This window comes from Anser cygnoides, chromosome 2, assembly GCF_040182565.1.
Source record: "Anser cygnoides isolate HZ-2024a breed goose chromosome 2, Taihu_goose_T2T_genome, whole genome shotgun sequence".
Lineage (NCBI taxonomy): Eukaryota > Metazoa > Chordata > Aves > Anseriformes > Anatidae > Anser > Anser cygnoides.
This window is the reverse complement of record NC_089874.1, coordinates 107,660,916-107,680,875: the sequence shown is the minus strand read 5'-3', so window position 1 is coordinate 107,680,875 and position 19,960 is coordinate 107,660,916. Positions and strand designations below refer to the sequence as shown.

The window sequence follows — 19,960 nt, the reverse complement described above, 5'->3', positions numbered from 1 at the left end:
ACAGGTAGTTTCTGCGTTTCCCTCGGGGATAGTATACTCTTCTGTATTTTGCTTCTCTACAAACAGTTCAAAATTTTAGAGTCGTGTTGTCAGTCATACGACCAAGCAACCTTGCATGGCATTACCTGTTTCTCCCCCTACCCTGAATAGATCAAGCCCTGAATACAAGACCAGACAAGTAAATAATGCCAACATGTAAAACTAACTTGTAAATACATTACTTTTTGACAAGTTTTTTGGCCCTTTGTGGGGCTTAACTGTACTTCAGTGAGAAGAATGTCTTCTGGTGTGAACTGAAATTATACCTCTATGCCACAATGTCTATTTCTGGGGAGGGACAGATGACAGAATTTGTTGTGGACACCTGAAGGAGTTGCAAAATAATAAAAATTTAGGTGAAGGACAAGTTCCTTCTCGTAGTAGTAGTTGTTGTTGTTGTTTTGTTTTCCACACAGTCTTAAAACAAAGGTCATAAAAGAAATGCTGTTTTCCCAATATGCAAGTCAAAAGCCTTTAAATTACTAGAAGTTAGAGTTTCAAGGAGATAACTTTAAAGAAAGAAATTACTGTTGGAATTCTCCCTCTGACCCCTCCATAGTTTGGCTCCCTGAAGAGAAAGCATGAAAGGTGTTATTGTTAATAGTTTCTGAGGTAGGGTTGGGGGAAGAAGTTTTTTCCCACTTTTTCACTCTCCCTTTCTTCTTCAGGCGAGTTATGGTAGCTTTCCAAAACTTTGACTATCCTTGGGATGTTCAGACCAGTATGTTCTTATCGTTATGCCCCCTGAATGCCCTTCAGGTTTTGTCTAAGGTTAAACAAATACTTAAGAGTGTCATCCAGAGATCTCTTTTGAGGCAGGATAGTTATGAGTGGCAGGGAGAGTGGGAGGATATGGGCAGGCATCTAGAGCAGGGGGCACCTTCAGTGCTTTGGAAATTCACCCCTGAACAATTGGAAAAATAACTAGAAAACTGGTGGAGTGTTTGAAAAAGATGTCATCACCCTGGCAGTACCAGACATTCAGAAATCACTGCAACGTGCTGGGGCTTGGCCTGTGCTTACTGAGCTGCATTCAATGCCAATGTAACCCCAGTGACAGACCCTGTGGCCGCTTCAACCTGTGAGACAGGCCCAGCAGCCACTCCAAGCCCTAAAATTGGCCCCAAGGCTGAGCCAGGGAAACAAACTGTACAGGTGTCAGTTGCACCCGTAACCAAGATGAAAAAATGGTTTAGAGAGTCAGATTGTTTAAAACGCAGAGAAACTCCTGCTAAGACTAGGTACGGAGAAGATGAGGCTGGGCCGTCAGAGGAACAGGAGGATGAAGGTGTTGCAGAAACAACAGTAACTACCTGAAACCTATACCAGTGTGAGCTACGAGATGTGTGAAAAGATTTCGGTCATTGTCTAGGTGAGCAGCTTGTCACCTGGCTGCTCTGGTGCTGGGACACCGGAGAAAATAGTCTGGAATTAGAGGGCAGGGAAGCTAGGCTGCTGGGATCCCTTGCTGGAGATGCAGGCATTGACAAAGCAATTGGAAATGGAGCACCAGGCTACAGCCTCTGGAGGCGTCTCCTGTCAGCTGTGAAGGAAAGGTATCCCTACAAGGAAGAATTTGTATGTCTACCTAAATAAATGTAAACTGACCTATTTTTATTGATTCTAGAGACCAAGGACAGGGGTAGTATGTATTTAATTGAATAAATGTGTATGTGTACATGTATTAAAAAAAAGTGAGAATGATAGATTTGTTGGCTTACTGACCAAACCCAAATTTAAGATAAGAGTTTAGTCTTGATTTGAAATGTATGATTTTTATTGTCAGATAAAAATAAACTTGCTAGGCAAAAAAAGAAATCATGCATGCATCACATTTTAATATATATTTGTATTTCAAATGAAACAGATTGTCAATTATTTATGAATCTGATAATTTTGCCTTGTCCCCACTATCCTGTACTATGGTATGAAGAAATGAACTACATTTAAGCAGGTAAAAAGTACGAATTCGCTTATTCTAATGTAGTCTGAGTCTTGACAAAATCATCACATTTCTAAAAACTGTAGAAGAATGGACTCTTTGACAGATGAATCACTAACTGTAAACAATTCTCTGAAAAAAAAGACAATTCTTTATAATCAACAGTTTACAGTAAAAGACATTTCCCAAAAATAGTTAACAAAACCAACCTTTCAGAGACACTGCCATGAATTTAAAACTTATAAAACAGCTTTAATGTTTTTATCAGGCACTGACTTTCCAACTATTTGGATAAAGCAGTAACTAAAGTTTCAAAATATAGATGTCTTTAATAATGCTGAACGAAGATTTAAAAAAAAAAAATGTTCTGCTTAGCAGTCCAAATAAGCGCACGGATGTTATCTGGGTGTTTTTGTTTTGTTCTTATGTATTTTTCCTCTAGCATGAAAAGCTTAATACCTCTTTAATAACATCACTGGAACTGAGGAATAATCAATTTTGCTTGCTTTTCCCATTGTACAACTTTAATTTTACCTGTCCTTTAGAAAACACTGAAATCTCAACCTCTGAAGTGATTGTGTGCAGCTAGGAGGAAAATAAAGATCATGTTGTCAATGGTCTTACAGTCCACAGTGAGGTTCTCTGTAGGAAACAAATCGTGCATTACCGCTTCATTGTCACAAAGAAGAAATTATTACTCCCTTCCAACCATTAGCTCTTCTTTCAAAATGCTTTACAAATTTTATTTTGTTTACAAATGCCAAAAAAAATTCTCCTCTAATATAAATAGGTAAAACGTAGTTGTCTTAATTTCTATGACAACAGTCTTTTCTTCAAGCCAGTCTCCTGTTCTCCACTCAGAATTAGTTCACCAGAATCTCAAAACTTGGCCAACTTAAAGCATGTACAAACAGCTGGTAATTTTTCTTCCAAATTCTTCCAAATCCTGCTTCATTTTTCATTCTCTGTAATTGAAAACATATTCATTGTTTTCCCTGAACTTGGGTGACAAAATATTTTTAAATATCTTAACTCCTCCTTATGTAGTACCATTAAAATAATTAATTCCTAGCATCTTAATAGAATCACAGAATCATTATGGCTGGAAAAGACCTCCAAGATCACCTGGTCCAACCGTCACCCTACTGCCAACGTCACCCTCTAAACCATGTCCCTAAGCACCGAGTCCAACCTTTTAATGCCAAAGCACCCCTTCAAGTCCAGGATTGTTGTGATTTACCTCAATCTAGTATCATTATTATCACTCCTTCCCAGATTTGGGTACCAGCATACCTAGTTGTGCTATGAGGTCTGCTAATGAAAATGTGTGTTAGGAAGTGGGCAGCAGAAAATGGTGCTGTGGTCTCTAGGGCATGCGGTCACAGCAGCTCCATCGGTTACTGTGGAATATAGGTAAGAGTTTGTAAAAATGAATGCGCTGAAGATCAACCCCGGACTGCCAGGTGCATTCCACAAGCGGCAGGACAGTTTCGCGTTTATTTTTGCCAAGCCTTTGGACATCCCCGAACAAATTCACTTCACCAAGCTGACCGCGCGTCACTCTTTATTGCCACGACCCAACTCCATCGCAAAACCGAACCGAGGCGGCGAGAAACCACCGCAGGAACGGGGGCCGGGACACGGCTCACGGACCCCGAGCGCTGCCTCAGGGAGGCTGCGCCCCAACGGCGCCCGACCGCCATTTGCCGCCGCCGCCCCGCCCCGTGTCCCCGCAGGGGGCGTGGCGGTTGGCGGCCGTTGGCGGCGGCGGTTGGCGGGGCCGGGCCGCGCCGCCATGTTCGTGGCGCGCAGCATCGCGGCTGATCACCGCGACCTCATCCACGATGTCTCCTTCGACTTCCACGGGCGGCGCATGGCCACCTGCTCCAGCGACCAGAGCGTCAAGGTGAGCGGGGGCCGGGGCCGGGGCCGCGGGGGCTGCCCGCAGCCTTCCCCTCACGGCCGCCGCCGCCTCCCCGCCGGGCTGCGGGGTGCGGCTGGGGGAGGCCGTCGGGGCCGCGGCTCGTTCGGAGGCTTCGGCTGTTGTACGGGGGGTTTCGTGAAGGGGGCTGGCGGAGGAAGGCCCCGGCTCGGTGGGGAGCGGCGGGGAGCGGGCTGAGTGCGCCGCGTGCGCGCTGTGGCACGCTGGCTGTAAAATGCCCGAACTTCATGCTCCTTTAGCGAATATAAAATCATTCGGAGCGAAAAGTTAACTGCCTTCTCCATTTTTTTTTTTAAATACATAGTCAGAAGATGGATAAAAACGCATGAGCTACGCAGTGAGATTTAGGGAATTTAATCTGCAGACAGCAGTTTTATTTGATAAACCAGATAAATGGTCGGGAAAATAGCTTTTCTGTACAAAGCAACGTCAAATGTGGAACAGGCTTAAAAACTGCCTCTCGTGGTTTAACTCTGGTGGGGGGCCAAGCACCACCGTGCCTTCCTGTCACTCCCCCTCCTCAGAAGAACAGGGGGAGAAAACACAACGGGGTTGCTCAAGGGTTGAGATAAGGACAGGGAGACCACTCACCAGCTACCATCACAGGCAAAGCAGACTCAGCATAGAGAGTAAAATATAGTGTATTGCCTATCACTAGCAGACTAGAGCAGTGAGACCTACAAGCAAACTACAAACACCTTCCCCCCATCCACCCTCTTCTACCTCCTCCCCCCGAGCAGTGCAGGGGCACAGGGAATGGGGGCTGTGGTCAGTCCCTGACGCTTTGTCTCTACTGCTCCTTCACGGCCACTCTCTGCCCCTGCTCCCCGTGGGGTCCCTCCCACGGGATGCCGTCCTGCCCGAACTGGGCCTGCGGGGGCTGCCCACAGGCAGCAGCTCTTCAAGCACAGCTCCCACACGGCTCCGTACCACGGGGTCCATCCCCCAGGAGCAAACTGCTCCAGCACGGGTCCCCCACGGGTGGGCGGCAGCTCCCCCCAGACCCCCTGCTCCTGCGTGGGCTCCTCTCCACGGGCTGCAGCTCCGGCCCGGGGCCTGCTCCTGCGGGGGCTCTCCATGGGCCGCAGCCTCCTCCAGGCCACATCCACCTGCTCCACCGGGGGCTCCTCCACGGGCTGCAGCGTGGAGATCTGCTCCGTGTGGGACCCATGGGCTGCAGGGGGACAGCCTGCTCCACCAGGGGCCTCTCCACAGGCCGCAGGGGAACTGCTGCTGCCTGCCTGGAGCACCTCCTGCCCTCCTGCTGCACTGACCTTGGGGGTCTGCAGGGCTGGTTCTCACTCCTCTCTCCCAGCTACTGTTGCACAGCAGTTTTTTTCCTTCCTTAAATCTGCTCTCCCAGAGGCCCAACCAGTGTTGCTCACTGGCTCAGCTCTTGCCAGCAGCAGGTCCCTTTTGGAGCCGGCTGGAGCTGGCTCTGCTCTGATGTGGGGCAACTGCTAGGCTCTGCTCACAGAGGCCACCCTGGCAGTCCTGTCCCACTGGCACATGAGCCCAGTACATACAAGCAAGCAGCCTCTTCTCTGTGATCATGTATTAAGCAACAAATCTTCAGAAAGAAATCATCAAGATGATTAAGATCTATGGGATATTGACAAAAAGAAAGGTTAAGGGACTTGAATGTCATTTTAAGTCAGTTGAGAAATACTAGAAACAAAAATAAGATCCCTTACCCCACTGGCTTCATGTGGATTCATTCAGCGGGACTCGGCGATCTTTGTAGACCCCTTCCAACTGAACTGTTCTGTTCTCTTCTTCTTGGGGGTGATTTTCATGGGCCACATCACAGGTTTGGGACTCTGTCTGAGGACATACCGTGGGACCAGTACAATAAAACTAAGTAATTTACTCTTGGAATAGAAGATAAAAATGGAATGTTGAAAATTGTAACAACTTGTCTTCTATGAATAACATTGTTTAAAAAAGATACACTTCATGTGATTATGGATTTTGCAGGTGTATGCTTGTTTTCCCTGCCTGTTGTAGGGCTGTTTTCAAAGTTGGTTGAAGTGTGGTTGTGTACTGAGCTAGGTAGAGTTTTCCAGAATAAAATGTTCAGTGATATTTTTTTTAATGGCTGTGGTTTTTGGTACTACCTAGTAAGCTTTACATACAAACTGTGTGATTGTATTTTGATTTCTCAATAGGTTTGGGACAAAAGTGAAAATGGGGATTGGCATTGCACTGCGAGCTGGAAGGTTTGTATTTATGATTATTACACAGTGATACTCTTATTTTTTATTTTTTAGAAACATACCTATTTTCTGCTGACTTTAGAGTAGAAATACTTTTTTTTTCTTCTTTTTTGGAGATCCTGTGTTTCTGAAAATATTAAAATGGTTTGGGTTGGAAGGGATTTTAAAGATCATCTAGTTCCAGCCCCCTCTTGTTCAAGAGCACCATCAGTAATAAGCCCTGTTCAGTCTTAAAACTCGCACCACTTCTTAGCAGTACAAAGGTACATCCTAGGCTGAGGGAATAAAAGTGCAGCCAGGAAAAATACACGTTAGTAAGCATCAAACCTCATTAACTGTTGGGACTACGCTGAGTACCGAAGTGCGTAAAGACACATTGTATGCATTTTCACCAGGTTTCCACGTCAGTGAATTTTAACTTTAAGTTGTTATTCGTATGGTAAAATACTTTGTCTCTGTTGTTACAAAGCATCTCCAATGCCTCTCACTTAAAGCAGAAGCTAGCATGCAGTCTTATACTATTAGTACTTACTTACGTTGCTATTAGTACTTATTTACGTTGACAGACTTTGTTATCGGTAAACATAGTGGTGGCAGTGAGGAATTGGAATCAGTACCTTTATTTTTAATTTAATATTTCCTTTTTTGCATATTGTAGAGTGGGGGGGGGGGGGGGGAAAGGAAGAGGTCTGGCTGGTAAATGTTACATCTGACTGCTGTATTATTTTCCATAACCTTACTGAGAACTGTTCATGGAAACTAGTTCATCAGTGTAACTAATTAGTGCATTCAGCCTCCGATTTGTCCGTAAACTTGTATAAAATAGAACATAATGTGTATATATATATATACATATATATATTACTGTATATATACAGTAATCCTTGTAAATGGAAGTGCAAGTGAAACTTTTGAATTCCTCTTCTCTAGAAAAAGAAGCATTCACTTGACTAGGTATCAAAGAGGAGTTTCTTGTAAAGAAGAAAAAGATAAGTGGTGCCCTGCACGTGCTTTGGAAAAGTACAGGCAAGCTGGGAATGGGCATGGTAGTAGCTGAAAACTGAAAATGAAGCTGTACTTTATGCGTCAAGGCAGAATCATAGCTTGCAACTATTTTTCTGGAACTGGTATTTTAAAGGAGTAATAAATAATGCCTTGAAATGAGCTTGTAATAATATCTTTTAACAGTTAATAGCAACAAAACTTAGCAGTGTTTACAGAAATAGACAAATTCAGCAGTTGCGTTGAGCTTTATAAAATATCGTAGGACCATACCACAGGAATGGTCTTGCTACTTCCCACAACTTACTTCTGCTTTACAGCAGGCAATCATGAAAACATACATAAAAATCATTTGTGATCACTTGGAATAATATAATGTTTTTCTAGACTGTAGCCTTTTGGTGTTATCTTCTAGACACATAGTGGATCTGTGTGGCGTGTGACATGGGCCCATCCTGAATTTGGGCAAGTCCTGGCTTCCTGCTCTTTTGATAGAACAGCAGCTGTGTGGGAAGAAATAGTGGGAGAGTCAAATGATAAACTCCGAGGCCAGAGTCACTGGGTAAGATTTTAACATATTAATTCACTTTTTCTGTGTTCTCATATAAACAGATTTGCTGTGCCACACCGATTTGTTTGCTAGTCATAATGGGCCGAAGCTTTGAACTGCTCAAATTCCAGAATTAAGCAGAAAATTGGACATAAAGTTGTTCTAAATACCCAGTTACTAGACATTTCTAGTTTTGCAACATACTTGCTATTCCTGAAACAGAATGTGGTCTGTTTTCTTCTGATAACAGTGTTCTTGACTTTCCAATGTTTTGTTAATTTGTGGCAATATTCCAAAATAGAGTGAGTAATTTTTAAAGCATTGAGGCAGACAGCTAAATGGCAATATTCAGGCCAATTAGTGTGACTACCATTGGTGTTTCTTAATCGGATGTTCCTCTGGAAACCTGCAGACAAACCTTCTCGAAAATACTTGTCATTTTGATGCTTCTCTTGGAAAGTGCTTCCTGGTAAACTTCAATAGCACTGAGACTGGAAAGCAGGGTTGTTAGGCTTCACAGCTGATACCGTCACCAGTATGAACAGTGAGGACAGTTTTGAGCTGCATGTGGCCAATACTTCTTTATTGCTTGTATACTTATCTGTCACATGTTATTTTTCTGAAGAGCGTAATCTAAACAACTCTTGTTGGTATCAGTACTTTGATATCATGGGATGCATACCCCTGCTTCAAATTGCATCAGTGCAATGATTTGTCATTTCTCTTTAAGTTGTATAAAGTTTTTTTTTTACTTCTTGATGGATGAGGTAAGTGATCCTAAAAAATGGTATTGTCAGACTTGGCTTTTAGGGAAGGAAAAAAAATGAGAAACAGCTCAGGGAATACATTTTTGATGGAAACTTCAAGAATTTCTGCCTTTCTTTGCAGGTAAAGAGGACCACATTAGTAGACAGTAGGACATCTGTTACAGATGTGAAGTTTGCTCCCAAGCACATGGGTCTTATGTTAGCAACTTGTTCAGCAGATGGAGTTGTAAGGATTTATGAAGCCCCTGATGTGATGAATCTCAGTCAATGGTCACTGCAGCATGAAATCTCATGTAAGCTAAGCTGCAGTTGCATTTCTTGGAATCCTTCAAGGTATGTTAATAAAGCTGTAGTTGTTGTCTTATGACTGGTTAAACAAAAGATCTGAAGAGTTAGTTCTAAGTTTTGTAGGATAAATCCTACAGTACTCATGCAGAAGGCTGAACGTAGGTTACTCAAATCAGGAAGAAAGCTGCTGACAGCTCTCTTAATAAAGCCAGCTTGGCTGACCACAGAAGTGTTAGAAAAAGTGTTCCCTGTGCCCTGTGAGGATGTATTCTTACCTTAATTATTTGTAGCAAGTAATGAGCTAAAGAACTGTGGAGTGCTCTTTATTTATTCCACAAAATTTAACTGAGATTCCTTAACTGGCTTGGGGGGAGGGGGAACGGGGACACACACACCTTATCGCACTCTACAGTTACCTTAAAGGAGGCTACAGTGAGGTGGTGATCGGTCTCTTCTCCCAAGCATCAAGTAATAAGACATGAGGAAGTGGCCTTGAGTTGCACTAGGGAAGGTTTAAGTTGGATATTAGGAAAAAATTCTTCACTGAAAAGGTTATGAAGTGTTGGAACAGGCTGCCCGGGGAAGTAGTTGAGTCACCATCCCTGGAGGTCTTCAGAAAACGTGTAGGTGTGGTGCTTAGGGACATGGTTTAATGGTGGGCTTGGCAGTGCTAGGTTAAAGGTTGGACCAGGTGGTCTTAGAGGTCTTTTCCAACCTAAATGATTGTATGATTCTATGATTAAGACGTCACAATAAATGATAATTTTTGATGCCACTAACAAGGACACGTACCCTTGCCAGTGCTAGGAACCACAAGCCTTGTTAACACAAGTGCACAGTCTAAGAGACGTGTTGTTCCTGTAGTTGTATCCTCAGGGGCACAATGATTTACTTCACCTCCTTGGACAGAAAGAAATAGGGGAGGAATGTGATGGGGTTGTTCCAGCCCAGGAGAATACATAAATAATCAGTGCTGAAGGTTCAAAGTACAGGCTTTATTGTTGAAACACCGCAGGGAGTTGTGTTAAAAGCTGATTAAAAACTAGAACTTGTACACATTTACCCTTTCTAATCCCTCTTTCCCAAAACCTGAATGAAATCCTACTAAATCCATCACTGAGAGTACTGCATAGGATGCAGGCTCTGCCATGTAACTTACAGCAAGTATTTAAGTGAAAATGCGTATATAAAATCAGTCTTTTTGTTGTATAAAGTGGGCATTCAAGACAACAAAATTGAGGTAGCACTGATAACCGTGAATAGTATTTAGTAATTTTCCCAGGTGACTTTTTTTTTTTATTTCCTTTACAGATGCATGTCTTAAATTTTAAAAATGGCTTGGTTTACTTTTTGTGAAATAATTTGTAAAGGTAACAATATTCATTTTTTATTTCTAGCTCTAGAGCACATTCTCCAATGATAGCTGTAGGAAGTGATGACAACAGTCCAAATATATTGGCAAAGGTTCAAATTTATGAATATAATGAAAATACCAGGTATGCTACATAGCAGTGTATAACATTTGTGGTATCTTAAAATAGTTTTTAACATGGCCTTTTGTTTCATTCCTGTTGTTAGTGTGGATAGGAGTGTTAAATAATACTCCTCAGTTTTGTCTCTAAGACTTTGGATGGGAGATCCACCTCAGAATCCTTGCTGATGCTAATGGACATGACAGATTTTGATAATTTTGTTCTGTCCCAGTACCGAAATTCCAGTGTTCTTAACAGCATTTTAAAGGGAGAATTGCTTTTTCTGCTTCTACTATTTTTTTATCCTTAATTTTGCATGAGGAATCAGTAGGGCCAAAGTTGAAGTTTGAAATCCGCTGAACTAAGCACTGTTTTGTTGAAGGTAACAAAATGGTCTTAAAAACATGTTTGTAAATGACAGAATGTCCTGTGAGTTACTAGCATTCTGTAAAAGTTGATACAGTTAAGAATTCAGAACCAAAAAATGGCTGGAAGCGTACACACAACCACTTCGAATGAAACGATGGCACAGAACCCATTTCATTGCATGATGGCCACGTGAACAGAGCCATGGTGTTTTGTGAATTTAAGCCTGGCTTCTGACAATGTTTTCTGTGCATTAACAATAAAGAAAATTTGTTGTAACTTAACCTTGTGGTAAATAAGAAAATGAAATATGTTTGTTACACAGCAAGGAAGGCAGACAGTGCTCTGCATACAAGCATGGAAAATTTAGTAAGCTTCTGGGGGTATAAATTAATTTTAGATTGTAAATGGAAGAATTTTTTGTCTCTTCCAGCTGTGGACAAAAGTGTTCTTTGTACTGAAATCCTTGTTTGGTTGGATGATTTAGCATACTGTTAGTAGTAGCTGATGTATCTGATGTATTTAGTTTCTGAAGAAGTCAGCTTGTAACAGTGTAATAACGGTGTAATTTATGTTAAGAAAATGATTTTAGTTTTGCAAGTCTCATTATGTATATTAAGTCCATTTTCCCTGTTCTGCTGTGTCTGGTTTCTATAATTTGTGTCACTGGTAATTTTGGTAGCACTAGGTTAATTTCTCATGCTCTACAGGAAATATGCAAAAGCAGAAGCTCTGATGACAGTCACAGATCCTGTACATGATATTGCGTTTGCTCCAAATCTGGGAAGATCCTTCCACATCTTAGCTGTAGCAACCAAAGATGTACGAATTTTCACACTAAAACCTCTAAGGTGAGCTTAAAAGGAAGACCAGAAGACTGTCATTGAATATGATATGATACATACTACATGCTCTTTGGTAGTATGTGGGAAGCATAAGAAGTAATTCAATTTATGCAGGATTGCTTTTTAGCAGCCTGATTTTTAAGATGACAAGAAAATGACCAAGACTTTAATTCTGTCCGAATATCTTTTAATGCTCCTAGTCTATTAACAATTGTTCTGTAAATTCCTTGAAGGATGCAGTCCTATCTTTTAGTCATCATGTTCAAGCCAGACCTTGGAACGGTTGTGTGCAGAACTGTCGCTCTTCTCTTTAACAGGAAAGAATTGACTTCATCTGGAGGATTAACAAAATTTGAAATTCATATTGTGGCACAGTTTGATAATCACAATTCCCAGGTGTGGCGAGTTAGCTGGAACATCACAGGCACAGTGCTTGCCTCTTCTGGTGACGATGGCTGCGTTAGGCTCTGGAAAGGTAAGAATTCTGTGTCTCATCCACTTGAAGTGGTATTTTGCTTTGTATATCAGCTTTGTGGTATGCTGAATACATTTGAGAAAGCACAATACATTTCTAGAGTAAAAATATTAAGATCCTTAAATGATATACTTTTACATTTACATTTTAGGAAAAGGAAATGACTTTCTGGGCTGAAATACTTGAATGGTTTAGGTTGCTGTGAATAGTTGTTACTGTACTATATCTGATAACCTCAAATTGTTTTACCAGATCACAGCGATGTAAAAATGTCCTTTTTAAAAACTTAACGTACTGAATTACTGTCTTTGCCAGTTGCTAAAACCCAGAATTTTTAGTTACAACATTCAGGCAAACTGTCTTTTTTTTCCTGCATGAGCTTTTTTTTTTCCCATTTGAATTTCCAAAAGCAACAATAAAAATCAGTTGTGGTTTTCTTATCCATTCTCATTTGTTTCTCAGCATTTTTAGTGAAAATGAAGCAAACTCATTCTTGGTACTGAACAAAACTGAGATTTAATTGATGGGTAGGCAGAGAATGTCAGGCAGCTAAAGGGCCAGATCCTCAGCTGTTTGAAATATTTATGTTGGTACTAAAGTAAAATTCTGATCTGTGCAAGATGCGTAGCATCTTAGCTGTGCCAAAAGCTAAGCTTCAGAACAGAAACTAACAATTTTTATATATGTATATTTGCAGCTAATTACATGGACAACTGGAAGTGTACTGGTATACTGAAAGGTAACGGGAGTCCAGTCAATGGTGGTTCCCAGCAGGGAATTTTTAACACCTCTCTAGGTTCAGCCAATACAAGCCTACAGAATTCACTAAATGGATCATCTGCCAGCAGGTAGGGTAATTGGTAGAAAGGTTGAATTTCAGTAAATATTTTCTTCTCTGAATCTTCTTAATTTCACTTAATTTTCGTGTTTTATATGTTTTAAAGCGCTATGTCATTTGCTGTGTGAATACTTGTACAAGCTATTCTGACTTGGCTTTGTGGTGGTGCCTGTTATGCAAGTGTTAAGAGGAAAATAAAACCATAAGTTACACTGAATTACTCTGTATAAATAAGTTATGTAAACAATGTTTCACTTTTAGTCCTTTCACAATATTAAAACCAAAAACCGAAAAGCAACTTTTCTGAAATAATTTTGAACAAGGAGAAACTTGATCACACTGCTCTGTAATTGCCCCTGTTTTAGATGCATGTTTGAAAGTTAAGCAAAAATACCAGCAACAAATTCTGTTTTTCACTGGGATAATGTAGCAGAAATGAAGCAGGAAAAGATACTTCATTACGTATGGTTTCAATAGTCATATATGTTAGTGTTAGTTTAGTTTACTTGCATTTTTCCAGTTATAACATCAATTGAATACAAGTTTGTTGTTTTTTTAATCTTGCTCCTTCATATGGAATTCTTACTGCTGATTAATTTGCTTTCTCTGTTGTGTTTTTATACTGCAACAATTGCTATTAAGTATTTAACTGCGTTAACTGAACATGATTTTTAATGTGTGCACACTAAACTCTAGAAATTAGTGAATCCTGCATTTGTAAGGTGATGTCCGCACAGGTTATGTGCTGTATAAGGACTGGGTGCGACCAGATTCCACAGCAGAAACTTCCAAGTTATAGCCCCCATTTTCAGCTACTAATATATACATACATACATACATATATATATATATATATAAAATTAAAATACTCTTTTGTAAAGTACTAGGACAGTTTGCTTTTGGAGAGTGTTGATATTCCCCCCCCCCCCCCCCCCAGCAATTCTGGCAGCTCAGAACAGCAGTTCTGGCTTCCAAATCCCGAGCTTTGTTGAACAGAGAAAGGTGTTCACGTTTTGCTCACGAGATAAATGGGAGAGCAAGAAGTAGTTCTGGGCCAAGTCTCCAAAAAAGAAAAAAAGGAGGGCAAAATGGTATCAGTCATCTGGTTCCAGGTGCTCCATACCGTGCAGCAAAAATGCTGGAATGAAGCTTGGACATGTGATACCCAAAGCTACGTAGTTGTTATTTGGGCTCCTGCAGGGAGATGCAGGCCATTTTATACCTCTTTAGCATAGGCTGTGGTTTCATAGTCTCCTTACTGAAGACTACTGCTGCCAGAAAGACTACCCTGCCCTACCCTACCCCACCCCACCCCACCCCACCAGAGAGTGCTTGTTCTCCTCCCCCCTATGCTGGTAGTCAGCCATTGTGTGAACTGAAACACCATTATTTTAGACTTCCTCCATTGCTCTGGGTTTTGAAAGTCAGATATCTGAATTCCCTTTTTATTAGAAAATTAAATCTGTGGCTGTGGAATTTAAGAACATGCTCCTAGGACAGAGCCATGCTATAGAAAAGATGCACGTTTTCTCTTGCAATCACATTGGCAAGAACTTCATAAACACAGTTGCTAACTTTTTTTGCAGGGGTTATTAACAATTGCGGTAAAGATTTCTTTACTGACATTTGACTAAATTAGTATGCTACACAATTTATTTTGTCTGTTACTGTAGATGTTATGTTTCAATATTTAGACATTTAAACACACAGAATAGCTAAAGCATTGGCAGATTTGGGTCGCTGGAAAACTTTGTCAAACGCAGTCATCAAAGTGGGTTCTCAACCAAAATAGTTTTAAAATGGATGGTGTAGATTGTCAGAAGAGAAGGCAGTAGGGTTATGTTGTTATGCTGATATAATTATGTATGTCTAGATTTGTGATACAATTTCCCTTCTCCATCTGTATTATGTCCTTTTTAACAGAAAGCAGAGCTGATACCAAGCTAACTGGAGTAACTTTGGTGTTTTGCTGCTTGTTGCATGCACACAGGAATGGAAAATGAACTCCTTTTTCCCCTCCCCAACGCCGTTTGACCTCTCCCAAGACACCAGCAGCCTGCTAACTACTAAATGCTATTCAAAAACCTTTTTAAAACACGTTGTATACTTTTTTGTACTAGGCCGCAGTTTGATACTGTTGAAACTCCTGACAGAAAAATACTTAGGAGAGGCTTCTTGTTTAAAACAAAACAAAACTTCCATCAGAACAATTTTTTGAAAAGCTTGACAAATTAAAAGACTAGTTCATAGTTAAAAATGAGAATCTTGATTGGGATGGGAGGAGGGAAGTGACCATTAAAGTAACTTTCACTAAAATTGTTTTAATAACTGATATGTTTTACATTTCATAGTGTTTAACACTTGATTAAAATTCCTAAACATCATAAGTTTGTAACTGCTTTGTAATATATGAAACTGTTTTAAAGGAATAAGAAAATTGTGTTTTGAAAATTGTACAGATGGTAGCTTTTGATAGTTGGGTATTGCTTCATTTAAAACTTAGTATGACTTCAAATGCATGTTTTGTAAGTACTGTCATACTTTCTTCATCCTAACTGAGAGAAGTACTTCTTCTGATGTGTTTGTACATTCCTCTGGCAATGATTCCATGGAGTAACTAAAATTGAGTGTAGTATCTAAAAGTGCAAATAATTGAGCCATACAAAAAATGAAACCAAAATGCAGCTTGTTGTGGATTGTCCCATACTTTGGTTAATTGTATAGCTGTTCTCTTACGCAAGTCCACAGAACTGTAAACAAGACAGAAAACATCTGTAGGTACCTAACATAGTAACACTAAAATGCACAAGTATTACGGGTAAGTTCTAATAAAAATGACAGAAAAATGACATGAAATGGTGTAATTCTGAGTCTTGCATTCACTGGGAATCTTAAATTTACTCTGAGGATTTTGCAGAAGTACGTAGTACACACAAAGACTGTATTTCATTGAAAGTAATTATTCTCTGTAAATGTACATTATTAAATTTAAAGTATTGTAAAATCTATATGATGTTTTTATGTCTATTCTGGAAGTGACGTGAAGTTAATCTGAATTAGATGGATACACGGAAAATGTACTTGCATAGTATTTAATGTATAACTCGTGTCGCAAATGAAGCGTTACTAAAAGCTGTTAACAAATCACGGGAATTCTGGGAGAGTGAAAGCATGTTAATAGCTGTGCTACAAAATCCTTTAGATTTCCAAAGCAATCTACCAATTTTGTAAAATGTATGCTAAGATTATTATTACATTATTATTTTCTATGAATTCCAGGGGAAAAGACTGTATTTTTTTTCCTTTAAAGAACAGTTTCCAGATTTGTCTTGTTTTGAATTACAAGCCTTGATTTCTGCTATTACGTTCTATTGGTTTTGGCATGGATATACTAAAGCTTTTGGTTTTTTTTTCCAGCATGTCTTTTCTCCCCTTTGGTTCTCCTTGTATTTACTACCTTTCTCTTTTTCTTGTTTTGTTTTTTGTTTTGTTTCGTTTTTGTTCTTGTTTTGGTGTTTTGTTCCTGTCTTAATTGTTTCAGGTATTTCTTTCCCCCTCTGGATTCCCCACGGGCTGGATCGAGATGGTCCAGTCATGCCCAGCTCCTTCCTCCTCCTCCTCTGATAGAGCACTCTTGCGATGCTGACACTGCCAACCTCCAGTATCCTCACCCTCGCAGACGATGTGTGTCTCGGCCTCTTAATCTATTACCTGAGAATGAAGGGGTTTAATACACGTTACTTTTAATAAACTTTAAAGGGCCTTATTCTGATGTTTGTAAACACGTTCATTCTGGCTGCTTTTGTGTTTCTTCTCTCCTACAGAAGATTCTCAAAATTCGGGGGCTTTTATGCATGTTTTGCAAAACAAACTACAGTATTTGGAACATGTTATTTGAGTTTGTGCATCAAAGGAACATTTTAGTCTGTAGCCTTTGATGAACACATCAACACATACAAACAGTATTAACCACGACCTATTTACAGAGTAGCTGACTTCAAAGTGCCTGCCCTTTTTTCTTTTTTTTCTTTTTTTTTTTGGAATCAGTTTATTGTAGTCTTGAATTTTTTCTTTTCTGTATTGCACTGACAAATGTGAAATGTACTCTCAAAATTAAATGTACCTTCAAGAAGCTGTTGAATAACTGAAGGATGATATTGGATCAACTTGTATAAAAAAAAAAAAACAAATCAAAACAACAAAACCATTCCTGTGTACACTGCAGCAAAATACAATTTGGAGTGTTTGGTTACTTTAAGAATTTTCCATCTTGCTGTACAAATATTTAAATTTTATAATTGTGGTTGACTAATAAACTTATTTTAAAAGGTCTGTATTAGTACGCTTTTTGTTGTAATAGTGTGGGGTTTTGTTTTGTTTTGTAACTGGCTGGAGATTCGGGATTCAGATGGCCATTCCTGTAGCTTTGTGTTTACAAACCCCTGCCGTTCGGATGCACTGTTGCATGTTAACGTTTTTATTATCACACACCATGCTCTTTGACTTTTTTTTTTTTTTATGGGTGTGTTGAAGGTCTGCAGAGGCTGGTAGAGTTGTTAGATTTCACAGAATCACAGAATTGTAGGTGTTGGAAGGGACCTCATGAGATCATCGGGTCCAACCCCAAAGTCAAGCTGTCCCAGATTTCTTTTCCAGTGATTGAATAATTCACTTAGGACATTTTGAAGAAATAGTACTGACTTAACCTCCTTTTTCATGGGTCAGCACAGGAACAGCATCACTGGCGTTGACTCAGGTTGGGCTGGTGTGAGATGGGCAGGAGGATAAAACCTGACAATTACTGCATGGTATTTCTATGGAGTAGCATTGCTGTAGGGGGTGTCACTGCCGAGCTTGTTCAGCAGATTGTGTGTGGGGAAAGAATAAAATGGGTTTTGTGCAGCACAAACCCAAGAGTAATAGTGTATTTCCTGGCTGCTCCTGCTCTTGGTATTACAGCGTGCTTCAGAATAGGTTTATGCTACTTCCCGGGTCAGGTCACTAGCATAAGGGAACCTGCGTTCTTCAAAGCTACAGTGAGTTCCTCTGAATTTCACTTGTATTCTAGAAACTGCATTTACTCATATATTGTAAGACCTTCCTATACTTTTGCTCAGATAAATCGCATTTGTTTCTTGCTTTATCTCTGATGAATCTAGTTCTAATTTACTAAAAGCTGTAGGAGGTAACCACACCATTATGGACTGCTTGCTAGAAGTGCACAGAGATAGGCGGCTGCTAAGTTTCAGCCAGTAGGGATAGAGCTGGGAAAATAAATAAATAAATAAATAGTTTGTTAAATGCAGCTACTTAGGCCTTTTTATCAAGAAGTTAATTTTTTATGAAACCATGCTGTACTTTGCATGGATGGTAAACTCAGAAATGTTACATGATTAAAAATAAGGTTAAAAGGGAGATATGAAGTAATATTCCTCTGTAGAGGAATAAGTCACATGAAAGGGGGAGAGAGAGAGAGATCAAAGCTTGTTATACTGGAATTCATTCTAAAAGAGAGGAAACTGGTTCTGGGTATGCAAGCAGCAAAATCCAATTATGAAGGTTTAAGCCATTTGCAGAATTGCTCTTATCCCTCTTGCTCCCTTCAGTACTGCAATTAACCTTTACTGCATTTCTAGCTGTAATAAGGGGGAAAACAAACAAACGAACAAAAAAACCCAGCTCCTTCCTAAGCAGCTATCAATAAAAGCAAGGTGGCAGTGTCTGTATATATTGCTGTTTCCCTATGTTGGAAATCTGTACTGTGAAACCCTAGAGTGTGTGAGATATGCCTCAATTACTGCAACATAACAACAACAAAAAAGAGTGTAAAATATATTTAAGAATAACTTAATGTATAACTGTTCTTGATAAGCCTCAGATCTACGGGAAAGATTCCTGCTTGCATTTCCTTTAAAATTTGCTTCTGCTGTTCTGGAGGCCAGAATAACCACCTAATGGTAACAGTCAGGTAAATGGTAACTTTTTGTAGTTTCTAATATATATACGTATTTATAGGTAGTTCAGGATGGTAATGGCAGCAGCTGTAAAGGCGACCTGGCTGCAATGGGAAAAGGCTAACAGAAAACCCTGACAGAAGAAATTGGCTGCCCGCCTAAGGAGTAGGCCTGTGAACCAGAAACACCCCGGAGAAGCACAGCCCGCCTCTTTGAAGTGCAGCTGGGCGCTTAACAACTGGAGACATCCTGGGAACACCATCGATAAGGGCGAAAGCAAGGAAGTGTGACAGCAACTTATCAACTGGAAAAGTGAGAAATAGCCTGGAAAAAGGGGAAATGTCCTGAGGAAGTGGGAATTGGCAACTGCTATTGGCTGTTTTAGCTGAAAGAAGAGAAAAATAGTCTGAGAAAACTAAATTTTTTTGTTTGAGTAGTAAACGTGATCATCCCTTAGCTGTCTCAGGTGAAAAAAAGAAATGAGCGGCATCTGTTGGCTGCTTTAAGTAGTGGTGTCCTAGGCCCTCTAAAGTGTCTGTGATACAAAAATGATTTGTTTTCTACCCAGAATGGAGCTTCTCTCTCTGGGAACTGTCCACGCACAAACTTTTGCTACAGGACTTCCTAAGCAGATTGGACCCTCGCTGGGGATGCCTGGCCGACTCCAAACCCTGATTATCTTTGAAGTGAGGCTTTGTTGTGTTATTGGCCCCACTTACTGGGATCGTTTTGATGAGTGTTTGGTACTGGCAACATTTTGTATACATTAATGTAGTGATAATAAGTAGTAGTAAGATTTATAGATATATATACTTGCTGCTATTCCTGATTGCTGCTATACTATTAATGTATATATAGTTGCTTTTCCGGTAATTATTTGGAATATCTTGATATATACTTATTAATCATATATATGCTTGCTAGTTGTGCTTTGTATTAATCTGTGATAAAGCAGAAAAAATTAGGAAATAAAGCTCCTGTGTCCTTGTGTATTATGGAATTCCACAAAACCTGCTGTTGCAATGTTTATACCCACAGGCCAGGTAACCCTTTAGTTTGTGACACATGGTCATGTTATTTTCGCGTGCTGAACACTGTTAGATATCCTGACGGATTCCAGTCACCCTTCTTACTAATGGGAGAATGCTGTTAACATTTTCAGCGTAAATGAGTCATGTTTCCACTGGCCTGGCCAAGTACTTTGACTTCAGCAGCTGAACTCTTACTGCTTTTATGGCTGACGCTTTGCCTTTCCCCCTGCCTG

At 40.2% G+C, this 19,960-nt stretch overlaps 1 protein-coding gene across 1 annotated transcript in view; it reads left to right on the top strand.

Moving 5' to 3' along the window:
- Nucleotides 1-3,427: 3,427 nt before the first annotated feature.
- The window catches only part of CEP192 (centrosomal protein 192), an 84,910-nt gene continuing 68,377 nt past the window's right edge, over nt 3,428-19,960 (top strand). The window contains exons 1-10 of the mRNA XM_048077134.2: nt 3,428-3,887; nt 6,092-6,142; nt 7,557-7,703; nt 8,580-8,791; nt 10,144-10,242; nt 11,295-11,435; nt 11,747-11,904; nt 12,602-12,752; nt 16,284-16,467; nt 18,758-18,770. Of these exons, the coding sequence (XP_047933091.2) occupies nt 3,777-3,887; nt 6,092-6,142; nt 7,557-7,703; nt 8,580-8,791; nt 10,144-10,242; nt 11,295-11,435; nt 11,747-11,904; nt 12,602-12,752; nt 16,284-16,467; nt 18,758-18,770 (1,267 nt within the window). The 5' untranslated portion in view covers nt 3,428-3,776. The remainder of the gene's footprint in view (nt 3,888-6,091; nt 6,143-7,556; nt 7,704-8,579; nt 8,792-10,143; nt 10,243-11,294; nt 11,436-11,746; nt 11,905-12,601; nt 12,753-16,283; nt 16,468-18,757; nt 18,771-19,960) is intronic.